General features: G+C 42.1%; 1 protein-coding gene across 1 annotated transcript in view; it reads left to right on the top strand.

Moving 5' to 3' along the window:
- The window catches only part of Lekr1 (leucine, glutamate and lysine rich 1), a 150,058-nt gene that overhangs the window by 35,446 nt on the left and 89,097 nt on the right, over positions 1–25,515 (top strand). The window contains exons 4-5 of the mRNA XM_038348134.1: positions 19,708–19,827; positions 20,806–20,981. Of these exons, the coding sequence (XP_038204062.1) occupies positions 19,708–19,827; positions 20,806–20,981 (296 nt within the window). The remainder of the gene's footprint in view (positions 1–19,707; positions 19,828–20,805; positions 20,982–25,515) is intronic.

The following is a 25,515-nucleotide window of genomic DNA, read 5'->3' as shown; positions in this document are numbered from 1 at the left end:
CTATCAAGAAAAAAGAAATGGAAGCAATATATCTCGTGCTGTCACCCCTGTTTTCTATTAACACTAAATGTGTGTATGTCTACAGATGGCTCTCTGCCGTGAATTGCATCATTTGCACTGGTTTTAATATGCCTCCTGGCTCTTCATATTCTGTTCTCAGCATGCAGCCTTACTTATGCTGAATCCTGTAATACTTGTATTCAGATAAATGCTCAGAGTGCTGCCTATGAAAGGTGTTTCTTGCTTTGCTTCTTCTTGGATCCAGGTGAATGTTAATGACATTGGAAGATGTCACTTGACTATAACTCAACATTGAATAATAATAATTTCCTGGAATTTATATTCCATTTCTTTATTAATGGGCATGCATTTTGTCACCTGTATGTGATCACTCATCGGTTTTGTCATTGTCTGTCCTCCGAAGAGGAGGGATGTATTTTACCTGCAGCCAGGCAGGAGGCGTCTTGTAGAATTACTGTTCTACTTGGAAAGGATCAAAAACGCACAGAGAATGGAAACATAGAAAATTATTCATTGAAACTTCCCTAGCATAAATTGTTGACAAGATACAGCAAGAAGGCAGGAAGAAGAATCATACATATTTAAATATGGGATTAGCTCTTATAATCAAAAGCAAAAAAAGGAAATAAAAGCTCACTTTGTAATGATTATATACTTTTGTTTTATCTATACTTATATAGGTAATCTTAAGACTTAAGGAGTTTTGTGTTAAAAACAGACTTGTACATGAGATAAAAATTAATAGAAGTCACATTTATTTTCATAGGGACTTTTTCTTTTAGGCAGGTTTCATACATCATGTTTTGATCTGTTTTTTCCTTCCCCCAGTTGCTGCCTCCAGAGACTATCCCAAACTTTTATCTACGCAACTGTATATTCTTTTAATTTCATTAGAAACAAATGAAACCAAGAAGCATACACAAAACACAGACATGAAAATCAAAATAAACAAAAGACAAGCACAACAAGAACAACAACAAAAAAAACCAAACAAGCTACGAAATAGCACTGAGTTCGTTGTGTCTTGCCCAACTCCTCCTGGGCGTGGGGCCTGACCTGAAGTGTGGTTAAGATACCTAGTGAGACGCGGTTGGAAAAAACTGATCTTCCCTTTGCCAGCAGATATCAGTTGCAGAGTGTTTCTTGTTAGGGTTGAGAGCTGTGCCCGCTTTTTCCTCTCAGTGCTAGGACCCTGTCAATCTGGAACCCGTGTAGACCTTGCGTGTGCTACCATAGTCTCCATGATCATGTGTGCATGGACTCAGTCCCGTTGTGTCTGGGAGACATTGTTAGCTTGGAGTCGCCCATCACATCTGGCTCTTAGAATCTTTCACCCTCCTCTGCATAGACCGCTGAGCCTTGAGAGGAGGGGTTTGATGAAGACATCCCATTTATGACTGAGTGGCCCGAAACCTCTCTCTGCACAGTAGCCAGTTGTGAGTCTCTGTGTTAGTCCCTATTTATTGCAAGAAGAAGCTTCTCTTATGATAACTGAGCAAGGCACTGACATATGAGTGTATCAGTCTGTCATTTGTCATTCTATTGCTATGTTTCTTTAGTAGGATAATTATACCATGTTTTCTCCTAAGCCCATGACCTATCTGGTCTCAGGTTCTTGGCCACTTCAGCAGTGTCAGGTATGAATTCTTCTCATGTAGTAAGCCTCAAATTCAATTAGTGGTTGGTTACCCCTTTAACATTTGTGCACTGTTGTACCAGTATATCATGTAGGCAGGTCACTGTTGTAATTACATTGATAATTCACTTTTGCTTCTGATAGCCATGAATGCTAATCAGTACAAGTGAAGCTTCTAGTCAGACACCAGCTCTATTTCTCTGTGTTTAATAACATGTAAGTCTTGTCTTCCATATTAGGGCCTCACTAGCAGGCTGTGGAGAGTAATCAATATCCTTGGCAATAGCCTATGATGTTTTCTTTTTGGGGGAGATTTCCATGGAACACCTTTGGCCAACAACTCAAGATTATGTAACATATCCCTGGACTGGAGTTTTTACCTGGTGGCATAAGATGTCTTGTTGGGGTATTGTTTAGAGTATTATTTGGACTCCATTTAGGTTCCTTTTGTGTATATATGTGTATATTTTAGGAAGTTTCTATAGTAGCATGTTTATGTTCATGCAAAAGGCCATGAGTATTAGTCATCCTTCCCCATATTTTCTTTATTAACCTTTCCAACCTCATCTCCATTTAGTTCTCCCCCTATAATCTCCCCACTATAATAATATACTGTATTTCCTTCCATTGGAGAGCCTACCCTCCGTGCTACAATGGCTGTCTACTGACATGAAATCCAAGAATCCAGTAGTTGTTCAGTCCATGAGACTAGATGTCCCAATGCGTCTTCAGAATCTGCCAGAATCCTGAAGAAGTAGGCTCTAATGCCAGTGAGAACAAGAGTAAGCAGGCAGAAAACAAGATTGTCTTTCTTCCATGCCTTTTATATAGGCTGCTAAAAGAAGACCCTGATTACAGGTGGAGCTTCCTGCCTCAAAAGATGTAAGAATCCCTCACAGGTGTGCCCAGGAGTGGTATAGCTTGATCTCGAGGTAGATGAGTTCCCAGCTTCCTGAGGAACCACAGCTGACTAGTACTGGCTGTACAAGTTTGCAATGGCTTAGTGTTCCCTTATTCCTACATCCTTACCAGCATGAGCTGTTGTTTTATTGATCTTATCCATACTAATTGGTGTAAGATGAAATCTCAAAAGTAGTTTTGATTTTCATTTTCCTGATGGCTAAGATCTTAAAAAACATTTTTCATGTTTCTCAGCCATTTGTGTTATGTCTTTTAAGAAATCTCTACTTCGTCTATATCCCACTTTTAATTGGGCTATTTTTTGATGTTCAGTGTTTTTTTGTTTGTTTTTAGTTCTTGATATAGTTTAGATACTAATCCTCTATTGGATGTATAATATTGTATATATGTATATTGTATATGTATATTGGTAAGGATCTTTTCTTCTGTAGACTGTCACTTTGTTGGAATGATGATGTCCTTTGCCACACAGAAGCTTTTAAGTTTCATAAAGCCCCATTTTTTTGTTGATCTTAGTGCCTGTGATAATGGTGTTCTGTCCAGGGTTTCTTCCCCTTCCTCTATTCTAGTTATTTGTAAGTTTGATCTTTCCACCGTTTCCCGGATTTTCTGATTTTGTTTTTGTACCTGGATTTTTTTTTTTTTTTTTTTTAGATTTAACGAGAGCTATCCATTTCTTCTACCTTCTCATCAAAACATAGGGAATATTTTTAATACATGTTATATTAGTATAATAGATTTTTTCTTTTATGAAACATGACTTCATATTTAAAAAGCACTGTCAACTCTTTTTTACATGTTTTATGTAACCATTAGAACAGTGTTCTGAATTCTTAATCTTCCATTGACAAATATTTGAATGATTAACTAATACATTCTAAATTACATATTGATTAAAAACACCCCTATATTTGGGAGTGAACAAACAGCAACCCATATAATCATAAGCTTTACTTCCACAATTGATCTAATTTAGCCATTTTTATTTTAAAACTTCAAATCATTTAAAATGTGACAATTATTGTGTTGAGATCGTGGTGCTAGTGGGATCTTCCTGCACGTGCTATTTAAACAAAATTCTGAAGAAATATAAATTAACTCATTTGAAAATAACAGCCATTTTTCTATTTTTTTTTCCAGATGACGCTTAAACCTTTGAACAAGGTTTGAACTAAAGGAAGTTGTTTTATCTGTAATTTGTGGCTAGTATTTGCTTGAAATCATGGTACAAGTCCTGGGTGTGGCATACTTTAATCCCAGCCCTTGGGCAGCAGAGGCAGGTGGATCTCTGTAAGATTGATGCCAACCATGGCTGTACAGTAGGATCATGTCACAGAAAGGAAGAGGAAAAAACACGACATAAGGAACAATATACACCAGGGAATGCAAAGAATGTCTTTTTTAGTTTAGAATTCTGCTTAACTTGTGCTTTTAGTAATTTTTTGCCATGTTTAAAGAAAAACTATATGAATGGGTATGGTTGTGTAAGAGATGTTTAAAAAGGAACAGGGTTCGGGAAAGTTTGGGGTCATAGGTAGGGATATGCCAAAAAGGCAGTCATTCAGCGTTTCTTTTTAAAAATATGTAATTGTAAGATGTTGTAGTATAAGATCAGTCTTATTAGCAAAATTCTCTTAAGCTGCAAGCTCAGCCTCTCCTAGAATTGTTCACCACAAGGGCTAATGTTAAACTCATAAAATTTCCTTACTGAGCCACATGTCTGTCTGCTGTTTAGGTTTTCCCTCGCCTTTTCTTAGTAAGTTTGCTTTTGCAAAATAAATAGCTTTATGAAGTGAAATTAATGGCTTTTTTCTTTCATTATGCTTTGAAGAAGCAGATGGGGAAATGGAATGCGTATACTGAAATGCCTGGTTAGAGTCGGCCAGCAGGTGTGGAGGGCTGCTGGCAGGGGTGAGTGTGGACTGGACATGCCCAGTCTGCTGCTGTGTGGGGAGAGAGTAGATTGGACATGCCGAGTCCACTGCCCCCGGAGAGAGAGCGGACTGGACATGCCCAGTCCGCTGCTATTGTTTGTGTTTTCTGTTGTTAATGTTTGTCTTCTCTTTCCCTGGCCTTTTGCATTTAGAGCATCTTTGTTTTTCAAGCTGTTTGTTAAAAGCAGCGTTTTCATGGCATGTTTACCAATATCATTCTTGTCTGTCATCTTCCTGCAGCGTTCTCAGGTCTTTGTAGCATCACAGTTGAAACAGGAGCTTGTGTTCTTGTGTCTGAGCCACAGGAAAAAGAGAGAGAGCATATTGTTCATGCCATGGAAAAATTAACTAAATGGTCTAATGCCTTTACTTTCTAAAGCAGAAAGTTTATTTTCCTGTACACGTAGATAGAACCTTAGACTTCTTTGTTAGTTGTCCTGTTTTCTTTGGCTGAATGTTTTGTTTCTCATTTTAGCTAGGAGACAGGTTGGAGTTCTGTCCATTTCAGGCCAGAGAGACGGTTCAGTGACGAAGATCATTTACTGCTCTGACAAAGGATCTGGGCCAGGTTCCTAGCACTGTGTGTTCACTGTTCTGTTGCTGTGAAGAGACACAGGACCAAGGCAGCTTGTGAAGAGCTTGGGGACTTGCTGACAGTGTCAGAGTGTTCATCCGCGATCATCATGGGCAGTGGGCGGGTCTGGTGCTGAAATAGTGACCGAGAGCTTTACATCCTGATCCAGGCAGCAGGCAGAGACGGAGACAGGCAGGCAGATAGACAGAGAGAGACAGACGGGGCTGGTGTGGGATACTGAAGCCTCAAAGCCCACACTCAGCAGCATATCTCCTCCAACAAGACCACACCTCTCAATCCTTCCAAACAGTCTGTCAGCCAGGAACCAAAATATACGAGCCATGGAGCTCATTCTCATTCAAACCACCACAAACACGAAGTGGCTCACAAACGACTGTAACTCCATTTCCAGGGGCCCTAATGCCCTGTCCTCTCAGGGTCCTTAAACCTATAAACTCACATAAGCACAACATGCTCTTAAATAAATAAATTAAATAAATAAATAAATAAATAAATAAATAAATACTTTTTAAAAATGAGTGTCTAGAAAGTTGGCTGTTGACTCAAAACTCAGATTGTCACTGCATTAGAAAGCAGCTGCTTGGTCCAGGCTGGTGGCACACACATTTAACCCCATCACTTGGGAGGCAGAGGTGGGTAGATTTCTGATTTCCGTTTAGTCCAATCTACAATTCTCAGCCATCTAAGGTTGCACAGTGAGACCTTGCTTAAAAGGTTTAAAAGAAAATAAAGAGCAGAGGCTGGAGAGATGGCTCAGTGGTTACGAGCATTCCCTGCCCTTCCAGAGAACCTGGGTTCATTTCCCAACATCCAGAACTGTCTGCATTTCCAGCTCCAGATGGTTTGATGACCTTTCTGACCTCCTTGGACACCAGTCAAACATGTCACAGCACAGAAACATGCAATCGTCATCCGGACACTCGGGCAGTGGAATAAGGAAGACCACACAGTTCAATGTCATCTTCATCTACGTAGTAAGTTCAGTCTGGGCTGCGTGAGACCTTAGCGCAAGTACAAGGGCAGAAAGAAAAGAAAAATAGCCATTTCTATATCAGCAAAGTATCAGCATATCCATCACGTGCTAAACTAACATTTCTTAGCGTGCCAACGTGAAGGGGAGTGGAATTTGAGCAGCCACAGCTTAGCTGTCTCCTCCAGTACTGCATAACCTTTCAACTCTGATGTTTCCCCAAAGCCATCAATATCTGCATTTGACTAAATGACAGGCTATTGTATAGATCAGTTCTCGTTCAACTTCACATAAGTCATAAAATCCAGACAACGAAGTACTATGGGATTTTACTAGTTCCTGGATTGGCTTTAATTAGCTCCTAAGTCTAGTGTTATCCCTTTAGTTACTTCTAACATACTTTACATTATTTTTTCTGACATCGATGAGCAGAAGTGGCTTTGATATTTCCATCACAAACCATGCATGCAAACTTCATCCTGACTTTTGTTTCTGTGTCTGTACTTCCCCGTTAGTGCATCTGCAGTCAGACGTGTGAGGTGGCCTTGTATTTATCAGGCGGTTATGAGGTCTTTCTGGCCTGTTGGTTGAGAATGGTCTGCCTTATGCAGATGGATTTACTTTAGTCTACAAGCTCCCAAATAACGGCACAGAAACTTATTAGTTATGGAAGTTCAGCCTATAGATTAGGCTTGTTCCTAACTAGCTCTTATAATTTAAGTTAACCAGTTTACATTAACCTATGTGCTACCACATGGTTTATGGCTGTGCGGTTACCTGCCTCTGGCACAGCAGGCTAACTCTAGAGTGTAGAGGAGACTGTTCCTGAGAGGGTGTACAGGAGAGACTGTTCCTGAGAGGGTGTACAGGAGACTGTTCCTGAGAGGGTGTACAGGAGAGACTGTTCTTGAGAGGGTGTAGAGGAGACTGACTGTTCCTGAGAGGGTGTAGAGGAGAGACTGTTCCTGAGAGGGTGTAGAAGAGAGACTGTTCCTGAGAGGGTGTACAGGAGAGACTGTTCCTGAGAGGGTGTAGAGGAGACTGTTCCTGAGAGGGTGTAGAGGAGACTGTTCCTGAGAGGGTGTAGAGGAGACTGTTCCTGAGAGGGTGTACAGGAGAGACTGTTCCTGAGAGGGTGTAGAGGAGACTGTTCCTGAGAGGGTGTACAGGAGAGACTGTTCCTGAGAGGGTGTACAGGAGAGACTGTTCCTGAGAGGGTGTACAGGAGAGACTGTTCCTGAGAGGGTGTAGAAGAGAGACTGTTCCTGAGAGGGTGTAGAGGAGACTGTTCCTGAGAGGGTGTAGAGGAGACTGTTCCTGAGAGGGTGTACAGGAGAGACTGTTCCTGAGAGGGTGTACAGGAGAGACTGTTCCTGAGAGGGTGTGTAGCAGACGGCTCCTGAGAGGCTCTGGGGTGCTGATTATACCTTAGGCTGTCAAAGGAGCTTCCCCTTTGATATTCTCGAGAGTATAAAAATATAAAGGTAATGATATGGTCTCAGACTTCAAGCAATGAAGAGGCCTTCCTGGGTGGGATTTTTTATTAATGGCTCTTGAAGTGCATGGCCTGGGCTTTCTGGCTGATATCTGAAGATCAGATGAATCAGACCCTGTGAAGTTGACAATGTTATGATTAAGGGTTTGTGGAAACACTGCTCCTTAGCTCTCTTGATGTTTCTTTTGATTTGGTATTACTGCTCTCTCACCAGGAAAATAATAGTATTAAACTTTAACAAGATGGTAACAACAGAGTTTCAGGTATAGGAATGTCAGTTTCCTCTCAGAGGAAACTATAATTCGTTTTGGGGTAATGAACATGCTCCAGATCATCCAAGTTGGAGTACATTGGCTTTCTTAAGGAGTCTCCCACGTCCAAAGCAGTGGGCTAAGGTAAGGTACTGCACTTATAGGTAAAAGTCAGGCACTAGAGATCAGGAAGGTTTGAAAGGTGGTGCCTAAAACAGTCTCCTGAAATTGTGTAGAAATAGGAAGTCTGATGGAGCAGACTCAGTCATTGGCTAGAGTTCCCACTGAGGTCTATAGCTCATGTACCCAGGCAAAAGCCTCTTCAGAATTCGCTCTCTGCTCTTCTACATTTACACACTCTTTCTCTCTCTCTCTCTCTCTCTCTCTCTCTCTCTCTCTCTCTCTCTCTCTCTCTCTCTCTCTCTCTCTGATAATCTTGTGATGGGTTTAACTTTTAAGTAAAAACCAGTCAGAAAGAATTCTTATAAAATTAATGATAGATTTTAAAAAAAAACCCAACTCATTTTAAAGTGTTTCCCAAAAGATTCCCAAGAATGTCATTGCGGAAAGTGTCCTCTGGTTAAATTTTGTATGGAAAATATTCTACATCTATGACTTCCTCAAAGGTATTATTTCTGTGGGGTTGGCTGTCTCCTTCCACCTTTCCATGGCTTCCAGAGACTGAACTTTGAGATCACAATGCCGTTATTTGATGATCTAGCAACAGTCATTGCATCTCATACTGGCGTGGAGCTGTGATGCGGGGTCTCCTGTAGACATTGCTTAGTTGTTGCTGATGGCAGGAGAGCTGGGAGAGTAAAATGACTTCTTGGCTGATGTAGGAGCTCTCTGACCACCATTAAACAGCAACTGCATGTTTTCCTCAGAGTTTGGAAGGTGGTAATTTGAACTTTGAATAAATAGTTTTTCTCTCTTACTCATATTTTTGAAGGTGAAATGAAGAACATCTGAATATCTTGCTGAATTATTCTTTGGGTATTTGCTGGGTAGCATTCTAAAATGTCGTTACAGCACTAATCAAGCCCCCAATCGTCTTTGATTTGGAAGTAAACATACTAACCCATGTTTTTTTCCATTATTATATTTTAAGAAGAAAATAAAAGTATTTCTACCAATCCTTTTCTTCCCTGCTATCCCTACCTAAATAATGCCCTTTCTCCCTTTCTCTCCCGATTCTTCCTCGACTGCTCGAATAGACCATGATGCATGCAGACACTTGCTTATATCCAGGAAGGTTTTACATTCTCCCAGCAGTACAAAGACGTGCGTGCTCACGCCTCTTTCTGTGTTCTTCATCAGCAAATCACATTGAGGGCAGCTGTCTTCCCCCCTGATTCTTTCTTGTACCTAACCATTACCTGCTTGGGCACAAACACCACTCCCTTGTCTTAGAAGCCATACTGTTCTTGGTGTGGTATTATACCTCACAGTGGCATGTCACACATATTTTTGATTCAACAACTTTTACCTTTTTCTCCCTACCACAATTACAGTTTTATCAGAAAGTCAAAAATACTGACTGGAAGCTGCCAACATATTCTCTTTTCCTTATACTGAACCAGTTATTGCTACTTCAAATAAAAAGGCAAGACAAGGAAGTTATGCATTTTAGTAATTCTTTGGACATTGTGCAAGTTAGTTACCTGCATATTTCCAGAAACTCATGCATCATTGTCTTGAGGTCATTCTAGGAAAAGCGTATGTGTAGACCAGTGTTTCTGGGTGGTGGTGGCGCACGCTTTTAATCCCAGCACTTGGGAGGCAGAGGCAGGTGGATCTCTGTGAGTTTGAGGCCAGCCTGGTCTACAAGAGCTAGTTCCAAGACAGGCTCCAAAGCTACAGAGAAACCCTGTCTCAAAAAAAAAAAAAAAAAAAACCAAAAAGGAAAAATAAAGTGCTCTTTGGAGGGAGAGAAAGGGCTAAGTATAAGAGCACTGTCAGCTCTTCAGAGGTCCGGGATTTAATTCCCAGCACCCACATGGCAACTCTGTTACTCCAGTTCCAGGGGATCCAGCATTCTCACACAGACATGCATGCATACATGTAGGCAAAACACCAGTGCATATAAAATAAAAAGAAATTCTTTTTAAAAGTGCTATTTGGGTTTATTAGCACATGGCTTATCAATATTACGTTTCTTATGCATTCATTTTTTTAATAATTTGTGCTATAGTTTGAACATACCCATCAACATTCTCATTGAAATTTATCCCCGTCTGAGGCATTAGCAGGTGAGATCCTTTAGAAGGTAGTCCTGAGCCCTCTACCCTTATGAAGAGATTAGTTTACTAGTGGGTTATTTGGCAAGAGTGTCTGTCACAAACACCAAGTGTATGTGCCTTACTTTCCATGTGATGTCGTATGCCACCTCAGGGACTTTGTAGTGTTTCCACTAGTAGAAAGGCAACAACAAATCTGATCTTTTTACATCAAAACTCTCAGCCCCTAGAATCACAAACTGATTATTATTATTATTATTTTTTTTTTTTGAGACAGGTTTTCTGTGCAGCCCTGGCTGTTCTGGAGCTTGCTCTGTAGACCGGGCTGACCTTGTACTCAGTGACCCGCCCGCCTCTGCCTTCCAAGGGCTGAGTGCTGGGATTAAAGGCATGAGCCACCACTGTCAGGCTTCCTCTGTTCTTTATAAATCGCGCAGTCAGTGGTATTCTCAGAAAGTGGGCTAAGGTAGGAAATTGGTGCCAAGAGCAAATGAGCAGAGGCTGAAAGAGTTTAGATGAGCTCAGGAAATGAACAATCCGAATGCTGCGAACATTTAGGTCAACTCCATGAGGGGTGAGAAGATAAGAAAACCAGGAAAAATTTTAAACCCCTTTGGACTGTCATGATTGCATCAACTGTGCAGTCATGTAAGATAGGAAAAGAAGCCGGATGGTGGTGGTGCACACTCTTAATCCCAGCACTCGGGAGGCAGAAGCAGGTGGATCTCTGTGAGTTTGTTGCCAGCCTGATCTATAGAGCGAGTTCCAGGACAGGCTCTAAAGCTACAGAGTAACCCTGACTCGAGAAACAAAACAAACAAACAAAAAAATAGGAAAAGAATCACTTAAAGACAAATTCTAATGTATAGTTTAAGAAGGAAATAGAGTATAAAACTTAGCAACTGAAGCGAGGCCATGCAAAGGATAAAAACACATTCAGTAGAGAACCTCCAGGTGCGGCCAGCGACTGCTTGTTAAAGAGACAGGCACCTAGCTGGGAGCCAGATGTTCATTGCCATTAGGGTGGAATAGAGATCTTAATGGACCTAGAGCATATCTGTGACCCCCTGTGCTCACTGGGCCTGAGCCAAGGCAAAAAGGCAGATACTCCCCATGGGCTTGCCCTTCAGAACTGTCAAGGAGGGACCTCTGCTCCCTGAACCCCAGGACAGTGTTAGCCACCCTCCTTGGGACTCACAGATCTAGATATGGCTGGTGCTGCCACCACTTTACAGTCAACCTTGGCAGCCATGTTAGCGTTCCACTGTGGCTGATAGTCAAGACAGTCAATTTATGAAAAGAAAAGCATTGTTCTGACTTAGTTTCGGGGATTTCTGTCTGTGTTGGGCTGGTTGCTTTGCTCTGGGTCAGTACTAAAGCAGCACATATGATGAGGAGAGAGTGGGAGAGCAAGGCTGATCATCTCATGGCCAGAAAGTGGACAGAGAAACAGGAAATGACGAGGGTCTTACAGTCTCCTTAGGTCCACATCCCCCGGTGACCTAAGACTGCCCACGAAGCCTCAACTATGAAAGCGTTCCATATTTCTACTCCAGGGAGCCCTGTCCTTTAACATATGGACCAGATCCAAACTATAGCAGCAATATCTGCATCCATTCATAGGATGCTAATTCTCCAGACTATAGGCTATGGGGCCCACGAACATTTTAAAATGTCTGCCCACTCCTGGGGGAGCTAGGTCTATATTAGTAAGACTCTTTGCAGAGATTCCCTGCTAGGGTGTTAGGGTGTGACGTGAGTCCCCAGCGGCTCCTGTTTTAGAATGTCTGGTGCCTAGCTGGTGTGACTGCTTCAGGGAAGTTCTGCATCGTTTTGGACGGTGGCCTAGCTGGCAGAAGTAGGTTACTACAAAGTGATGGATGTCTGTTCTGGCCAAGCCTCTCTGCTTCCTGCTCTGCCTAGATGTGAGAGCCTCTGTCGTGTGCTTCTGGTGTCATGACCCCACCATGTTCTGCTCATCTTCTGTTGTCTGTCAGGTATTTCTCTGAGGAGAAAAGTAACGAGCCCTGAGGGCAGTGTGGTGGAGTGGATCCCAGAAGTCCTGCCTTGTGTGTGCCAGCCTGGGAAAGACAGCAGTGGACAGCTGGCCTCGCATAGCCCAGGAAAGCTGTGAGGGCAAGGTGCCCAAGACCTTGAAGGTCCATCCAGCGTGTCATGAGAAAGCATAGGGGGTGGAAGATTATTCTGGAATGTTATGATTCACAGTCTACCCTGCCGGGATTCAGACTTGCTTTGGTCCCGTTATCCCTGTGCTTTCTGCTGTTTCTCCCTTGTGGAGTAACAATGTTTACTTGCTCCTGCCCCGCCGCTACACATAGATGCCTTCCATTGATTTCACAGGGCCAGAGGCCGGAATGAGCCTTTCTTGACTCAGAACAGACAGTACACATCTGAGTTCACGCGGAAATGAGCGGAGACTGATGCTGGGGATGGAAATAAGTGTCTTGTCCTTGAGGACAAGTGGGAATGCCGTGCTCTGAATTTGGATTGCCTGTGCCAAAACTCAGTTGAGATGCGTTCCTTATTAAAAGGCAGTTAGGTGGTTTTGAAAGTGATGTAATTAGACTAAATTTTGAGGATGTAATTAGACTAAATTGGTCCCTAAGGTTGGGCTTCTGGGACCTGGTCTTACCAGAAGCAGAGAAGAGTCCTGAGCTGGGACATTCTGTCACCTCACCATTTCTGCTCGCACCATGAGACCATCAAGTGACTCCCCTTGAGCAGGAAAGACCACCAGGCTCAGCAGGACTTGGCCTTGAACTTCTCAGGCTTCAGAAATCTTTGTTTGTGTGCAATCACCACAAAATATACACACATGCATACAGATAGACAGACAAGCCGGCAGGCAGGCAGGTGGGCATTATGAGCTGGGGATCTAAGCCACGGCCTGTCTAGCCAGTTACTCAGGTCCTTGGCTGTATCCACAGTCCACAAGAAGTCTGATATGAGATTGGCCAAATCAATAGACTACACTGCAGAAAAGGAGGTCTGGCTCTCCCCTAAAATAATAACAATATTTGAATAAATATTTTATATGACCAATTTTATTAAGAATAACAGAATAGCGATTTATTTTGTCCTCAAATTGTCTTTCATAGTCTTACCATTCAGACAATTACAGTTAACAATTTTGCTTCTTATCTGTCTCATGTTTATTTTTAAAGTCACAGTTAATATTTTCTGTTGTTTATTTTTTGAGACAGGGTTCTTTTGTGTAGCCCTGACTGTCCTGGAACTCACTCTGTAGACCAAGCTGGCCTTGAACTCAGAGAGATTCGCCTCCTCTGCCTCCCAAGTGCTGGGACTACAGGCATGTGCCATCACCGCCTAGCTTCCAGTTAATATTTTAAAATTTGTTCTGCATTATTAAGCCTAACAAAAATATATTTAATGAAAGAAAACTCAATTCTTTCAATAGCCTAACCACATATTATTAAAGAGACAGTGGAAAAATAAGTGAATAGTCAAAAACAGAATAATGGCCAGATGACTTTATGCAAATGAGGTTAACTTAAAAAGCAGCGTGGATTCGGTCCAGCACTAGGGAGGTGGAGACAGGAACGATATGGCTGGGCAGAGAGAGGAATATAAAGGGGAAGAGACAGAAACTCAGTGGAGTGTGGAGTCTGAGGTTGGAAGAGAGCATTCAGGATCACCCCGTTTTTTGTCTGAGTCATGGTAGAGGTAAGATCTCTCTAGTGGCTTGGCTGCTTTGCTTTCCTGATCTTCAGCAGGAACCCCAATATCTGTCTCTGGGTCTTTAGTATTTGTGCTACAAAGTCTGTTAGTAACATGGGATAATGATTGTGTTTTAACACTGAATTAACCTTAGCAAAGGATATGTTTTGGTAAGTAAGAATTCTGTACGATGATATGAGTTCCATGTTAGGTTTTTAAATGAAAGCAGATAACATTCAAAAGGAAACTAAATGTTTTTTATTGTTGTTTTAAATTTTGCTTCTGTTTTCTGTACTTAAGGCTGGCGTCATTTCTGCCCAGTGCCTTCTCCTGCTGATGGTTTTGAAGTTGCAGTAGGGCCACATAATAAGTAAAGAGGTCTGGTTTCTGCCCCTAGACTTTCTCAGAGTGCTTATGGTTCCTCTGCAACTTAAGACTTCTTTCTAGTTTTATTGAATCCTTAGTTATTTATCTGTCTATAATCTCTGCACTCCACACACTCTCTCTCCCTGCTTTCTTGAGAGGTACTCTAATTTTGTGAATGGGTTCAGGTTAATTGCAGAAGCACAGTTGCAGGAGCCATAACTGGCAGCTTATGCCCACGTCAGCAGTTTGTTTCCCAGGAGCTGGAGACCAGCTTGTTTTGATGAATTTCTTCATTGCTGTCCTAATTTCCCCCTTGATCATCAGAAGCTTTCCCCCCATGGGACCTTGATAGCGTGCGATCCTGAAGATCCACCACTTCATTTTGTTCAGGCTCCAAGCTTCCGTCTGTCATTTTGATTGCTGCAAAATCAGTTGGAGGGGAAGACTTTAATAATCTTGAGAGCCAGAAGCTTGACAAAAATAGTGTGTGGACCACAGGTGGTGAAATCCCCAAAGCTGTGCTCAGCCTTCTGTATTTCTTACGTGTTTTACTACAGAGAGGGAAAGAGTGAAAGGGAATTTAAATGTATTTGCTTTGCAGTTATCTTCATTATGAGCAATATTAATAGTAATCCAAATAAAAATAATCAAGAAGAGAGGTTTTCTAACTCAGTGATTCTCAGACCATCCAGTTTAATCAGGATGATGAAAAACTGGAGACTAGACCATGGTAATAAATGTGCCTGTTCTCCTGGTTGCTTCGGCAAGAGGCCTCTCAGTCACCTATCTCCCAGAGGAGAGTTCTCTCCATTAGAACAGCATATGCTGTTAGTCTCCATCTTCAGGAACACTCTCTGACTAGACAACATCATGTCCTCAGAGCAGCGTAGTGTTCCCACTCTGTGCAGAACTATCAATGCTGGAGGAAACTGTGTGCCTACCCAGTTCGTGCTGTACTGCGTCTTGTGAATTGTTTTACAGAATGATGTGTACAGTAAGAGTGGACGCCCTGCTTTGCCAGGTGGGTGATGTTGAGGCATATTAGTTTCATCTGAAGTAAGGAAGCATCAAGCACAGCCAGAGCACAGTGTAGTAGGCCAGCCCTCTCAGGGAGCATAGTCAGAGAGCCCCAGGTATGTAGTTGTAACTTAGGAAATACCCTAAACGAAATGACTTTGTAAGTTTTTTAGCATTTACATTTTTAATTGAACAAGAAAATATTTCATAAAAACACAGGCTGGGAATTCTTTTCCAAGTCAATTTTAGCAGTTGAAGTGGTCTGTAAATCAAGGTACATCTAGCACAAGAACATTAAAGAAACCATAGCATTGTACTGAGCTTAAATCACTTTCTAAATTTCTAGTTTTCCCATTTGTAAGCCCAAGCTGTGCCTATGCACGTGTAACCAGACTGTTTATGTTTTCAGACGTCTAATATTTTATTTTGGGCAATGCATAAATTATCTTCATTGTAAATAATCTAAATAGTGTAGAAAAAAAGCCTTAAGTCTTCTTGTCCATTCTTCTCAATCCTGCTTTTGTGCCTTTGGCAGCCCTATTTTAATCCTGACAAAGGTCGTTTTCATTTTTTCTAAAGTTTGAACTATATTATATATACGAGCTATTGTTTTGTAGTCGTGATAAAATACCATGGCCAAAAGCAACTTATAAAAGAAAAAGTTTATTCTGCCTTCCAGTTCCACAGGGTTTTAGAGTCCATATGGAGGGGACGACATCCAGCAGGCAGACATGGTGGCAAGAGCGGGAAGTGAGAGCATGCCTCTACCGTACATAGGGCACAGAGAGCAAGAAAGCAGGTCCTGGGGCAAGGTGATGAACACCCAAAGCCTTTGCCTAGTGACATAGCTTCCCCAGCAGGGGCAAAGGCTCTGTATCCTCCCTAGACAGTGTCACCAACTGGGAACCCAGGGAGCCTATGGGGGGACATTTCTCATTTAAGCCATGACATATTCATAAAAGTGTATGCACATACACACACATATATATCTATAATGACACACGTATATTAGTATGACATTACAACCACATAGTTTGGTGTCATATTTAACTGATGTGTAAACTGTGTCTTGCCTCTCTTCTCCTTGATAAGTCTTGACATTCTTTTCATGCCATGGCATAGAATCTATTTCATTTACAATACAGAGATTGTCTTCATCCATTACATGAGATCTACTTCTTCCACTAGGGATCTACTTTATTCATGACTGGGATCACTTCATCCATGACATGGACATCTACTTAATTCTTCTTGTTTTGTTTTGCCGTAACAATTCCATAGGCCCTTATTATATTTTATTATTCTTCTAATAATGGATATGTATGGAAATAAACTGGTCATGGTTATCTTTTAAAAATACTAAAATACTTTATTGCTTATAATTTTTAAAACATAACTATTATTTTATACTAAAATTTATACTACAGGTCTATTTGACATAGAAAAATACTCATTGTATATGCTCAAGTCATACACTTGTAACTTTTAAATTTGAAATAATTTCAAACTATACAAAGTCTCAAAAATAGTGCATAGAGACACCCAGATTCTCACAAATTTAATGATTTGTATAGCTATAGTACAAATATAAATTACAAATCAATCTTGGTATAATACTATTAGCTGACTTCCAGACTTTATTTGACTTAATCATTTTTTTGCTGATGTTCACTTTTCCTAGTCTAAGATTTAGTTCAGAATGTCTGTTGTCCTTAGAGTTCCCATTTTCTTCAGCCTGTGACAGTTTCTCAGCCCTTGCCTTTCGTGACTTTGATACATATGAAGGATCCCGGTCATTTCAGAATGTCTTGCAATTTCTGTTTGTCTGATATTATCTGTAATTATATTAAGATCATTTGTTCTTAGGAAAAACAAAAACAGAAATGCCACAGAAGCAGTGTGCCCTTCTTAGCGTATCTCAGGCTGTACGTGATGACATCAGCACGTACTGGTGAGGTTAGTCCTGTTTCCCCAGTGTTTTCTACTGTCAAATCATTACCTTTCCTATATAACATCTTGGAGCAGATAATTTGAAACTGTGCATGTCCTCTTTTCCCTAAAGCTTCACCTATCAATAGGTTTTGTCTGAAATCGTTTTTATTGTGATTTTAGTGTAGATATTTTCTCTTTCCTTTATTGATTCTGCATTTATTAATCAAAAATCCTCTGTGAGGAAGAGGTCTCTCTCTTTTATTTATCTGTTTGATGGGTATTCTGTTTTGTTTTCTGGGTTATAACCTCAGACATTCAGTGTCTCATATTTGTCTCTCAATAAAACTCGTAGAGAGTATATTCCACTAGAAGCCATCAGCTAGGGAGAGGGAGGCTCCAGCAGAGTCTGTACATGTTACACGGAAATGAGGTGAGAAGGTTTCCGAAAGCAGAGGAAATCTCAAATGATTGTCACGTGTTCACGGCAGAGCACGCTAGGAAGCCTACTTCTTGGCAAAAAGGCGGGAAAATTTATGACAGGAACACAGGAAATGGAAGAAAAGGAAAACATTGTAATCCTGTCTGCAAATAATAAATGCAGTCTGGCATAGAGTGTGTTCAGCAATGGGGGTGATGGGAATCTGAATGTAACGTCATAAAACTGCTATTTTAGCAGCGTTGGAAAGACGAGGAAAGGGGGCAGGGGCAGGTGCAGGTGCAGGTGCAGGTGCAGGAGTCCAGCAATGTTAGGAAGATTTGGTTCTGTTTGCTGCTGGACTACAATGTCAATTTTCCTTCCTACTTCTGTAGCAGAACTGTTACTAACCCTGGAGAACAATTTTCCCAGTTCAAGGACTGTATCGTCCAGTTTGGCTTGAAGCTGAGTGTGACAATGTGGTTTAAACTCATTAGACGAACACAGGAGCCCTTTGATAGGATTGGTTTTGAAAGCATTATTCTCTTGCTTCTATTGATCAGATGTGGGAATGTACTGCCTGAAACTTCTGTCACTGATATGAACCATGACATCAGGTGCACACTCCCACGAGGTAGACCAGCGAGTGGGGAAGTTTGCGGGGGCCTGAGACATTACAAACTATGATATCAGCATGTTTTATGTGAAGAAAGGTCTTTCTCTGTAGTCCTGGCAGGCCTAAAATTCACTGTTAAAAATAACTCAGCTTCAAACTTGCCGTGATCCTTCTGCCTCAGCTTCCTTATGCGTATGTGCCAGTAAACCCTGAATGTTTCATGAGAAATTGTGTGTGTGTGTGTGATGATGATGTTCAAGTCTTAGTTATATGTGGCAGAACCATTTCTGATTTGTATCTAAATTAAAATATTAAGAAATAATATAAGCATGTTATTTAGTAGCATAGAAATCAATACTAAAGGGAACAGGATAAACTGAAAGCAGTTGTCTTTGGTAGTGGGAACTGGGATAAAAACAAATGTTTAACATTTTAAGTTAGGTACATCATTAATTGTAGTGATATTTCATTTGTATTTTAATAAATAATGCTTGCCTGTAGCTTAGAGAGTAAAATAGCCCCACTGATCAGCCTTACAGACCAGGCAGTGGTGACACACACCTTTAATCCCAGTAGCCACACTAGTTTGCCATAGAAACCAGGCAGTAGTGGTGCATGCCATTAATCCCAGAACTAGAGAAGAATATAAGACAGGAGGAGACAGCTCTCACACACAGTCTCAGAGATTCCTGGAGGCAGGGTTGCCATTTCAGACTGAGGTAGAGGTAAGAGGTGGCTAGCTGTTTTGCTTTTCTGACCTTCAGGTTGAACCCCAATTTCTATCTCTGGGTTTTAAATAATCATGCTACAATTATTAAAATCAAATGAACTTTTTCCTATTTTTAGTTAGTATTTATGTATTCACTTCCCACCTATAATAAGTACTTGTCTTTTTATCTGGATTAACAACTGTTTGGTTTGGTATCTACATGTTTTTTTCAAGACAGGGTTTCTCTGTAGTTTTGGAGACTGCCCTGAAACTAGCTCTTGTAGACCAGGCTGGCCTCGAACTCACAGAGATCCACCTGCTTCTGCCTCCTGAGTGCTGGGGTTAAAAGTGTGCGCCGCCACCGCTCGGCCAGTTATTTCTTTATTATTTTTTATTGATTTTATAAAGTCAATGATTTTATTGATTTTAGTGAGTGTATATGATAATTGTCTTTCTGGGTCTGGGTTATACAGTCAATATGTTGTTTTTTAGATCCATCCATTTGCCTGCAAATTTTAAGATGTTATTTTTGAATGTACCACATTTCCTTATCCATTCTTCAGTCAAGGGGCATTTAGGTTGTTTCCAGGTTCTGACTATGACAAACAATGCTGCTATGAACATAGTTGAGCACATGTCCTTGTGGCACAATTGAGCATCCTTTGGATATTTACCCAAAAGTGGCATTGCTGGGAAGGTTGTTTCCTAATTTTCTGAGAAATTGCCATACTGATATCCAAAAGGAATGCAGTTATTTCTTAATACAGTGTATATAAAGATGAGTAGTTTTATTTGGCTACTTATTTCATTATTATTATATTCAATTTTAATTTTAAAGTGTTATTTATTAGGAAATATTGAAGCATGCAGTACTCTTGTTTATTTTTTAGAGTTCAAGATGCAAGCATGAAGTTAAAAAAGCAGCAAAATGAATTTCAGAGAATACAGAAAGAATTAGATCATCAACAAAATGAGCTAAAAATTAAGCAAAAACAATCCCAAGTCTTCAGGTACGATTATCTTTAAGAATTGAAAATTATAAATATTAAAATTATACAGCAAATGCTGACTTTATGAATATCTTGAGAAAAATGGAAATAGCCTCGCTTTTTTATTGTCCTTATGTCAGCTGAATGGTTTTGTTAGTGAAATGTCGTTGAGCAGACAGCGTTTCCTGTTAATACCTTGCTTCCGTTCCTCTCTGTAGTGACATCTGAAAGGAAAGCGTAGTAGCTAATGTCTTTTCTGTGTGTAAGTGGAGTGTGGTGATTGGTCTGTGTCCGTGTCTGCATGCATGCGTGAGTGCGTGTGTGCGTGTGTGTAGTTGTGTCTTCCTCTCTTGTTCTCTACATTATTTTATTCTGTTCACACCTTCTCCCCCCTCTTCCTGTGTGTGTGTGTGTGTGTGTGTGTGTGTGTGGTTTGCCTGCATCAGTGTCCATACACCACATGCATGCAGTTTCCCCAGAGGTGTTGTAACCCCCGACAGGACTCATAGCTGAATGTGAGCTATCATGTGGATGCTGGGGATCGAACCTCGGTCTTCAGAAGAGCAGCCAGTCCTCCTAACTACTTATCCATGGCTCCAGACCCACTCCCAGATGAACATTTACCATTATAATTTTCCTTGGCCCATTTCAAGAAAGCTGGTAGTAAGCTCGCAGATTAATAGCACCAGGCAACCCGATTACCAGTTGCTTGGCTCCTGCAGTTGCCTTGTCCCGTGTCTAGATTACTGCATGTGAGGATGTCTGTCCTCTTGGTAGTTAAAATAACAAAGCAGAAGACATTTGGCCTTGCTGGATTTATCATTGTGCCGCCACTGTTCTCAGAGGTCGTCTGCGTCTGTGCCTGACATGTTGAAGGCTTCCTTTCGCTTTCAGAATTGTCCCCATTAAACAATGCATTAGATGATCACCTTTGAAGAAATGTGTGTTGTTGTGTTCTCTGTGTTTAAAAATGCTAATTTTTTGTTTTATTAATTGCAGTCAAAGATTGTCAGAATACAGATACTTCTGGAATAAGACCCTTTTGTTACTTACTTTTACTAAAAGGGAACTAACCAGTATTAAGCATGAAGTATGTGATAATTTTCAAAACTGGACTTCACTGAAAGGAGAAGTTTTTCTACAGATGAAATCTCTAAGTGACGCAGCCCTGGCAGGTTTGTTACAAGTATTTACAGCCTGATGGCTTTGTCTCTAACTGCTACATCATAGCTATGGAATCAGAGGATTTCTCTGTGTGTTGGGACTTAGGTCCACTTTTTATTACTAGTGGGCACTGTAGAGTTCCGACTACCTGGAGTTCCTGGAGTTCCGCAGTTACTTGCTCATCTAACCCAAGCTGCGCTGCATCCACTTTACAGCTGTGGTTAAAAGTCTGCTTCCTCTCGTTAAGCTTCTAGATCTGTCGAACAGTTTTCTCTTCATCTCAGTGGTTGAGTAGTAATATAAGACCAGCCTTCCCCAAATAATTATAAATGATGAACAGAAATACTCAACACTGCAGAGAGAACAAAACTGAGCGCATAAAGACGGAAGCGTCAAAGACTGAAATAAGGTGTTTACGCAGTGAAAGGCCGCAGTCTGAACAGCAGCGTGATGTGTCACATCTGTGTGGCCTGTTGGACAGGGAGAACCATAGAACAGTAAACGTGAGTGACGGTTGGGGACAAGGGCGGATAAACACAGGACACCCAGAGGAACTCTGAGTTGTGGATGTTACTCTCCAGGGTGTCGCAGTGACGCATCCAGGTCGTTATGTGAGACTCCTGCTGCAAATGTGGTCTCTGGCTAATAACGTGGCACGGTTTGTCTTGAACAGATGCAGCATGGTGCAGGGAGTCCCTGGGAGGGGAGGCTGAGGGGAGGGTGGGGAGGCTGAGGGTAGGGGTGGGGAGGCTGAGGGAGGGTGGGGGAGGCTGAGGGGGGGGGTGGGGAGGCTGAGGGGAGGGGTGGGGAGGCTGAGGGTGGGGGTGGGGAGGCTGAGGGAGGGTGGGGAGGCTGAGGGAGGGGGTGGGGAGGCTGAGGGGAGGGGGGGGAGGCTGAGGGTGGGTGTGGGGGCTGAGGGACGGGGGTGGGGAGGCTGAGGGAGGGTGGGGAGCTGAGGGTGGGGGTGGGGAGCTGAGGGGAGGTAGGGAGGCTGATGGGTGGGTGGGGAGGCTGAGGGGAGGGTGGGGAGGCTGAGGGGAGGGTAGGGAGGCTGATGGGTGGGTGGGGAGGCTGAGGGGAGGGTGGGGAGGCTGAGGGGAGAGTGGGGTGGCGGCTGTGACAGCTCTGCTTTTTTCCTCACTTTCACTAAAACAGCTTTAAAGAGGCTTAAGGTTATTTTCAACATTGAAAGGAATATGGAACTTGGCGAATTTCTTTCTATTTTTTATTTTTTAAAGGCCAGTAGACTGGGGTCAGGATATAGTTTATTCTACATAGAAGTAAAAATTATGAAAGAAAAAATATGTTCTTTTAATCCTGAAGATGAGAGGCCAGTGACCAAGGCAGACGCAGCCTCTGGGAATGGCCAGGTGCAGAGACAGTGGGGGAGATCAGCTTCTGCATGGAAATACTTTCCAGCTCTCTGGAGCGCCTGTGCCAAGGAAGACTGAGCAGCCTGCCTGAGACACCTTCCCTTGGGGAATAGACTTTATAGTCAGGATTTAGCTCCTTAAACCAAAGCAGAAAAAAACAAACAAACAAATGCTCCTTAGAATATGTTTTTTTAAATTGCTGTTTGTGAAAGTTTTACGCTGTGTTTATTTGTGTGCTTGGGGCCAAGAGTTGGCGTCTCATGTTCAGAAGCTGCAGCTGCAGACAGTTGTGAGCCATCGTGTGGGTGCTGGGAATCACATCTGGGTCCTCTGAAAGAGAAGTCAATGCTCTTAACTGCCCAGCCATTTCTCCGGCCCCCTTAATACTTTTCAGAGGAAACATAATAGAGCCCAGTCTCCATATTGTACCACCACAGTGTTTAGTACACAATCAAAAACTTCTTTCTTTCTTTCTTTCTTTCCTTCCTTCCTTCCTTCCTTCCTTCCTTCCTTCCTTCTTTCTTTCTGTTGTTGTTGGTTGATTTTTGGGTTTATTTGTATAACCCAGGATGTCCTGGAACTCATTCTGTAGACCAACCTGGCCTTGAACTCAGAGATCCTCCTGATTAAAGGTGTGTGCCACCACTGCCTGGCCCAAAATTTCTTAACCTGGAAAAAAATATTAAAAATATGGTCCATGTTCCCCCAAATAGAGCAGTAAATTTGGAGCAAACTTAAATTGCAGCAGATGATGTGTGGGAAGGCACAATTCTTCTTTCTTCTCTTTATTGTGCTTTGCAGACCATTTTTATCAATGGAAGGTTTGTGGCACCCTTATTGGACAAGTCTCTAGGTCGCTTTTCTAATGACATGTACTACTTTAGTAAGCTCACTTTCTGTCACATTTTGGTAATTCTGTTTGTTTTTTCAAGACAGGGTTTCTCTGTAGCTTTGGAGCCTGTCCTGGAACTAGCTCTTGAGGACCAGGCTGGCCTCGAACTCACAGAGATCCACCTGCCTCTGCCTCCCAAGTGCTGGGATTAAAGGCGTGCGCCACCACCGCCCGGCACATTCTGGCAATTCTTATGTTTTTTATTATTTTATTTTCTGCACACAGCCACCTTCATTGTTACTATCAGAACTGTTTCGGGACACTATATGCCACATATATAAGAAGGTGTACTTAGCTCTGTGTTCTCACTGTTAGTTTTCAGAACAAAAACGGCCATTCCCGTGTCTGTTCACTCTCTTCATCCCATGTCTGTTCGGTTGGAGCTTCTAGCTCGATCATGCACAAATCTGCCCTATTTCCTCTAACCCCGCCTTCGCCGAGAAAACTCTGAACAAAGAAATGGAACCCAAGTGCCCACCCAGGGACCTAGCGTTTGACCATACTTGGGCACAGTCCCAGCTCTTGGCTGGCAGGACATCACCGCTCGCCTGAGGTCTATAAAACGTCCCTGCCTTGGCTTTATGCTAGAGAAGGACTCCATTTAGGACTTTTCATAGAGAAGTCATTGCCTGGCTACAAAGGTTCAAAGGACAGACAGACTGTCTTGGTAGGCGCCAGTAAAAGCTGACTTGATGTGGAAGCCCCCTTTTCATCTGTCATCCCCCAAATCCTGGGACTCTGAGAGTCCTGTGAAATCTGCCCTGCCCGTTCTCTGTAAATGGAACAACAAAGCTGGGATGGCAGCATATCTGTTTACAGAATGTGCTGCTGTTGATAGCTATTGCTCAGGAAAATGACCTCAGCCTGGTGGTGCATGCCTCCCACTCCAACTCCATAAAGGCTCAGGGGATAACTTATTCATGGAATTCAAGGCTATCTTGGGTAGCATGGTAAGATATAGTCTCAAAGGAAAAACAAACAAATTCCTTTCAAAATACAACTTCACCCAAGAACTCTAATGGAATTTGATGAGATTAGTAATATTTTCATGTCTGTTAAACTGGCACCAGCCAGTTTACAGCCTATGGATCCGGGAGCGATTTGACTTCAAATCTTACTGTCTATAAAATTTATGTTTATCATTATCAAAGACAGTGATTTCTCTGATCTCTCTGGACATAGTAAATTGAAAACCTCTGGAAATGATTCCCTACTATAGATGTCATTAAGAATAAATACTGTCATTAGGATTCACCATATAGATGCTTTAAGAGGATTCATGTGAAAATATCAATATTAACCAAACTTAGAAGTTGATTATAGCCAGCATGACTGGGCAGAAGTAGCTGTAGACAACGTAGAAGTGACAGTTGTCTTAGTTTGCTCTCTGGTGCTGTGATAAACACTATGCCAAAGCAACGTGGAGAGGAAAGGCCTTGTTTCATCTGCTAGCTCACAGCCCTTATAGAGGGAAGGAACTCAAGGCAGGACTCAGCGCTAGGAACTGGAACAGAGACCATGCAGGAATACTATCTACTGCTTTACTCTCCATGGCCTGTACAGTTCGATGTTTTATACAACTCAGGACCGCTGAGCTTGGTGGTGGCATTTCCCCACAGTGATCTGGGTCCTCCCACGTGAATCATTTTCTCAGTTGAGGTTCCCTTTCCGGATGACTCTAGCTTGTGTCACGCTGACGAGAACCTAAGCAGCGCTGCAGCGGAACTAAGCCGTGATCACACTGCTGCTGCCTTCTACCTGAGGAGTTCTTTCTGTCTGAGCAAAGAGTAGTTTCTCCAAGTAGCTTCCTGGGGAGATAGTAATAAAGATCACAGAAGCAATAGCCATGGATTGAGAATGCGACGTGAGCCTGGGCTTCTGGATAAGATGATACTTTAGGAAGCTCACCGCGTTGGAAGGGGAGAGATGGCTCAGAGTTAAGAACCCTTGTTGCTCTTGCATAGAGGACCCAGGTTGGGCTTCCAGCACCCACATGGCACCAACAATCAGCTGTAACTCCAGTTCCAGGGAATCCAACACCTTTTCTGGCCTCCATGGACACCGTACACATGTGGTTCACAGACATACGTGTAGGCAAAACACCAGTGTACACAAAATAAAAATGTCGTTTTTTAAAAGATGCTTGTCACTTTTGTGTAACGCTTTCCTCAGGGATGGAACCAATCCATTTTATTGAAAAGCTTTTTAAGCTGGGAGGCAAACAACTCAGCAAAGCTTCAGGAAGTCCCCCAGACTGACCACATTCCCCAGTCTCCTCCC

Source organism: Arvicola amphibius, chromosome 11 (genome assembly GCF_903992535.2).
Source record: "Arvicola amphibius chromosome 11, mArvAmp1.2, whole genome shotgun sequence".
Lineage (NCBI taxonomy): Eukaryota > Metazoa > Chordata > Mammalia > Rodentia > Cricetidae > Arvicola > Arvicola amphibius.
The sequence above is the reverse complement of the archived record's forward strand: the minus strand, read 5'-3'. Positions and strand labels throughout refer to the sequence as shown.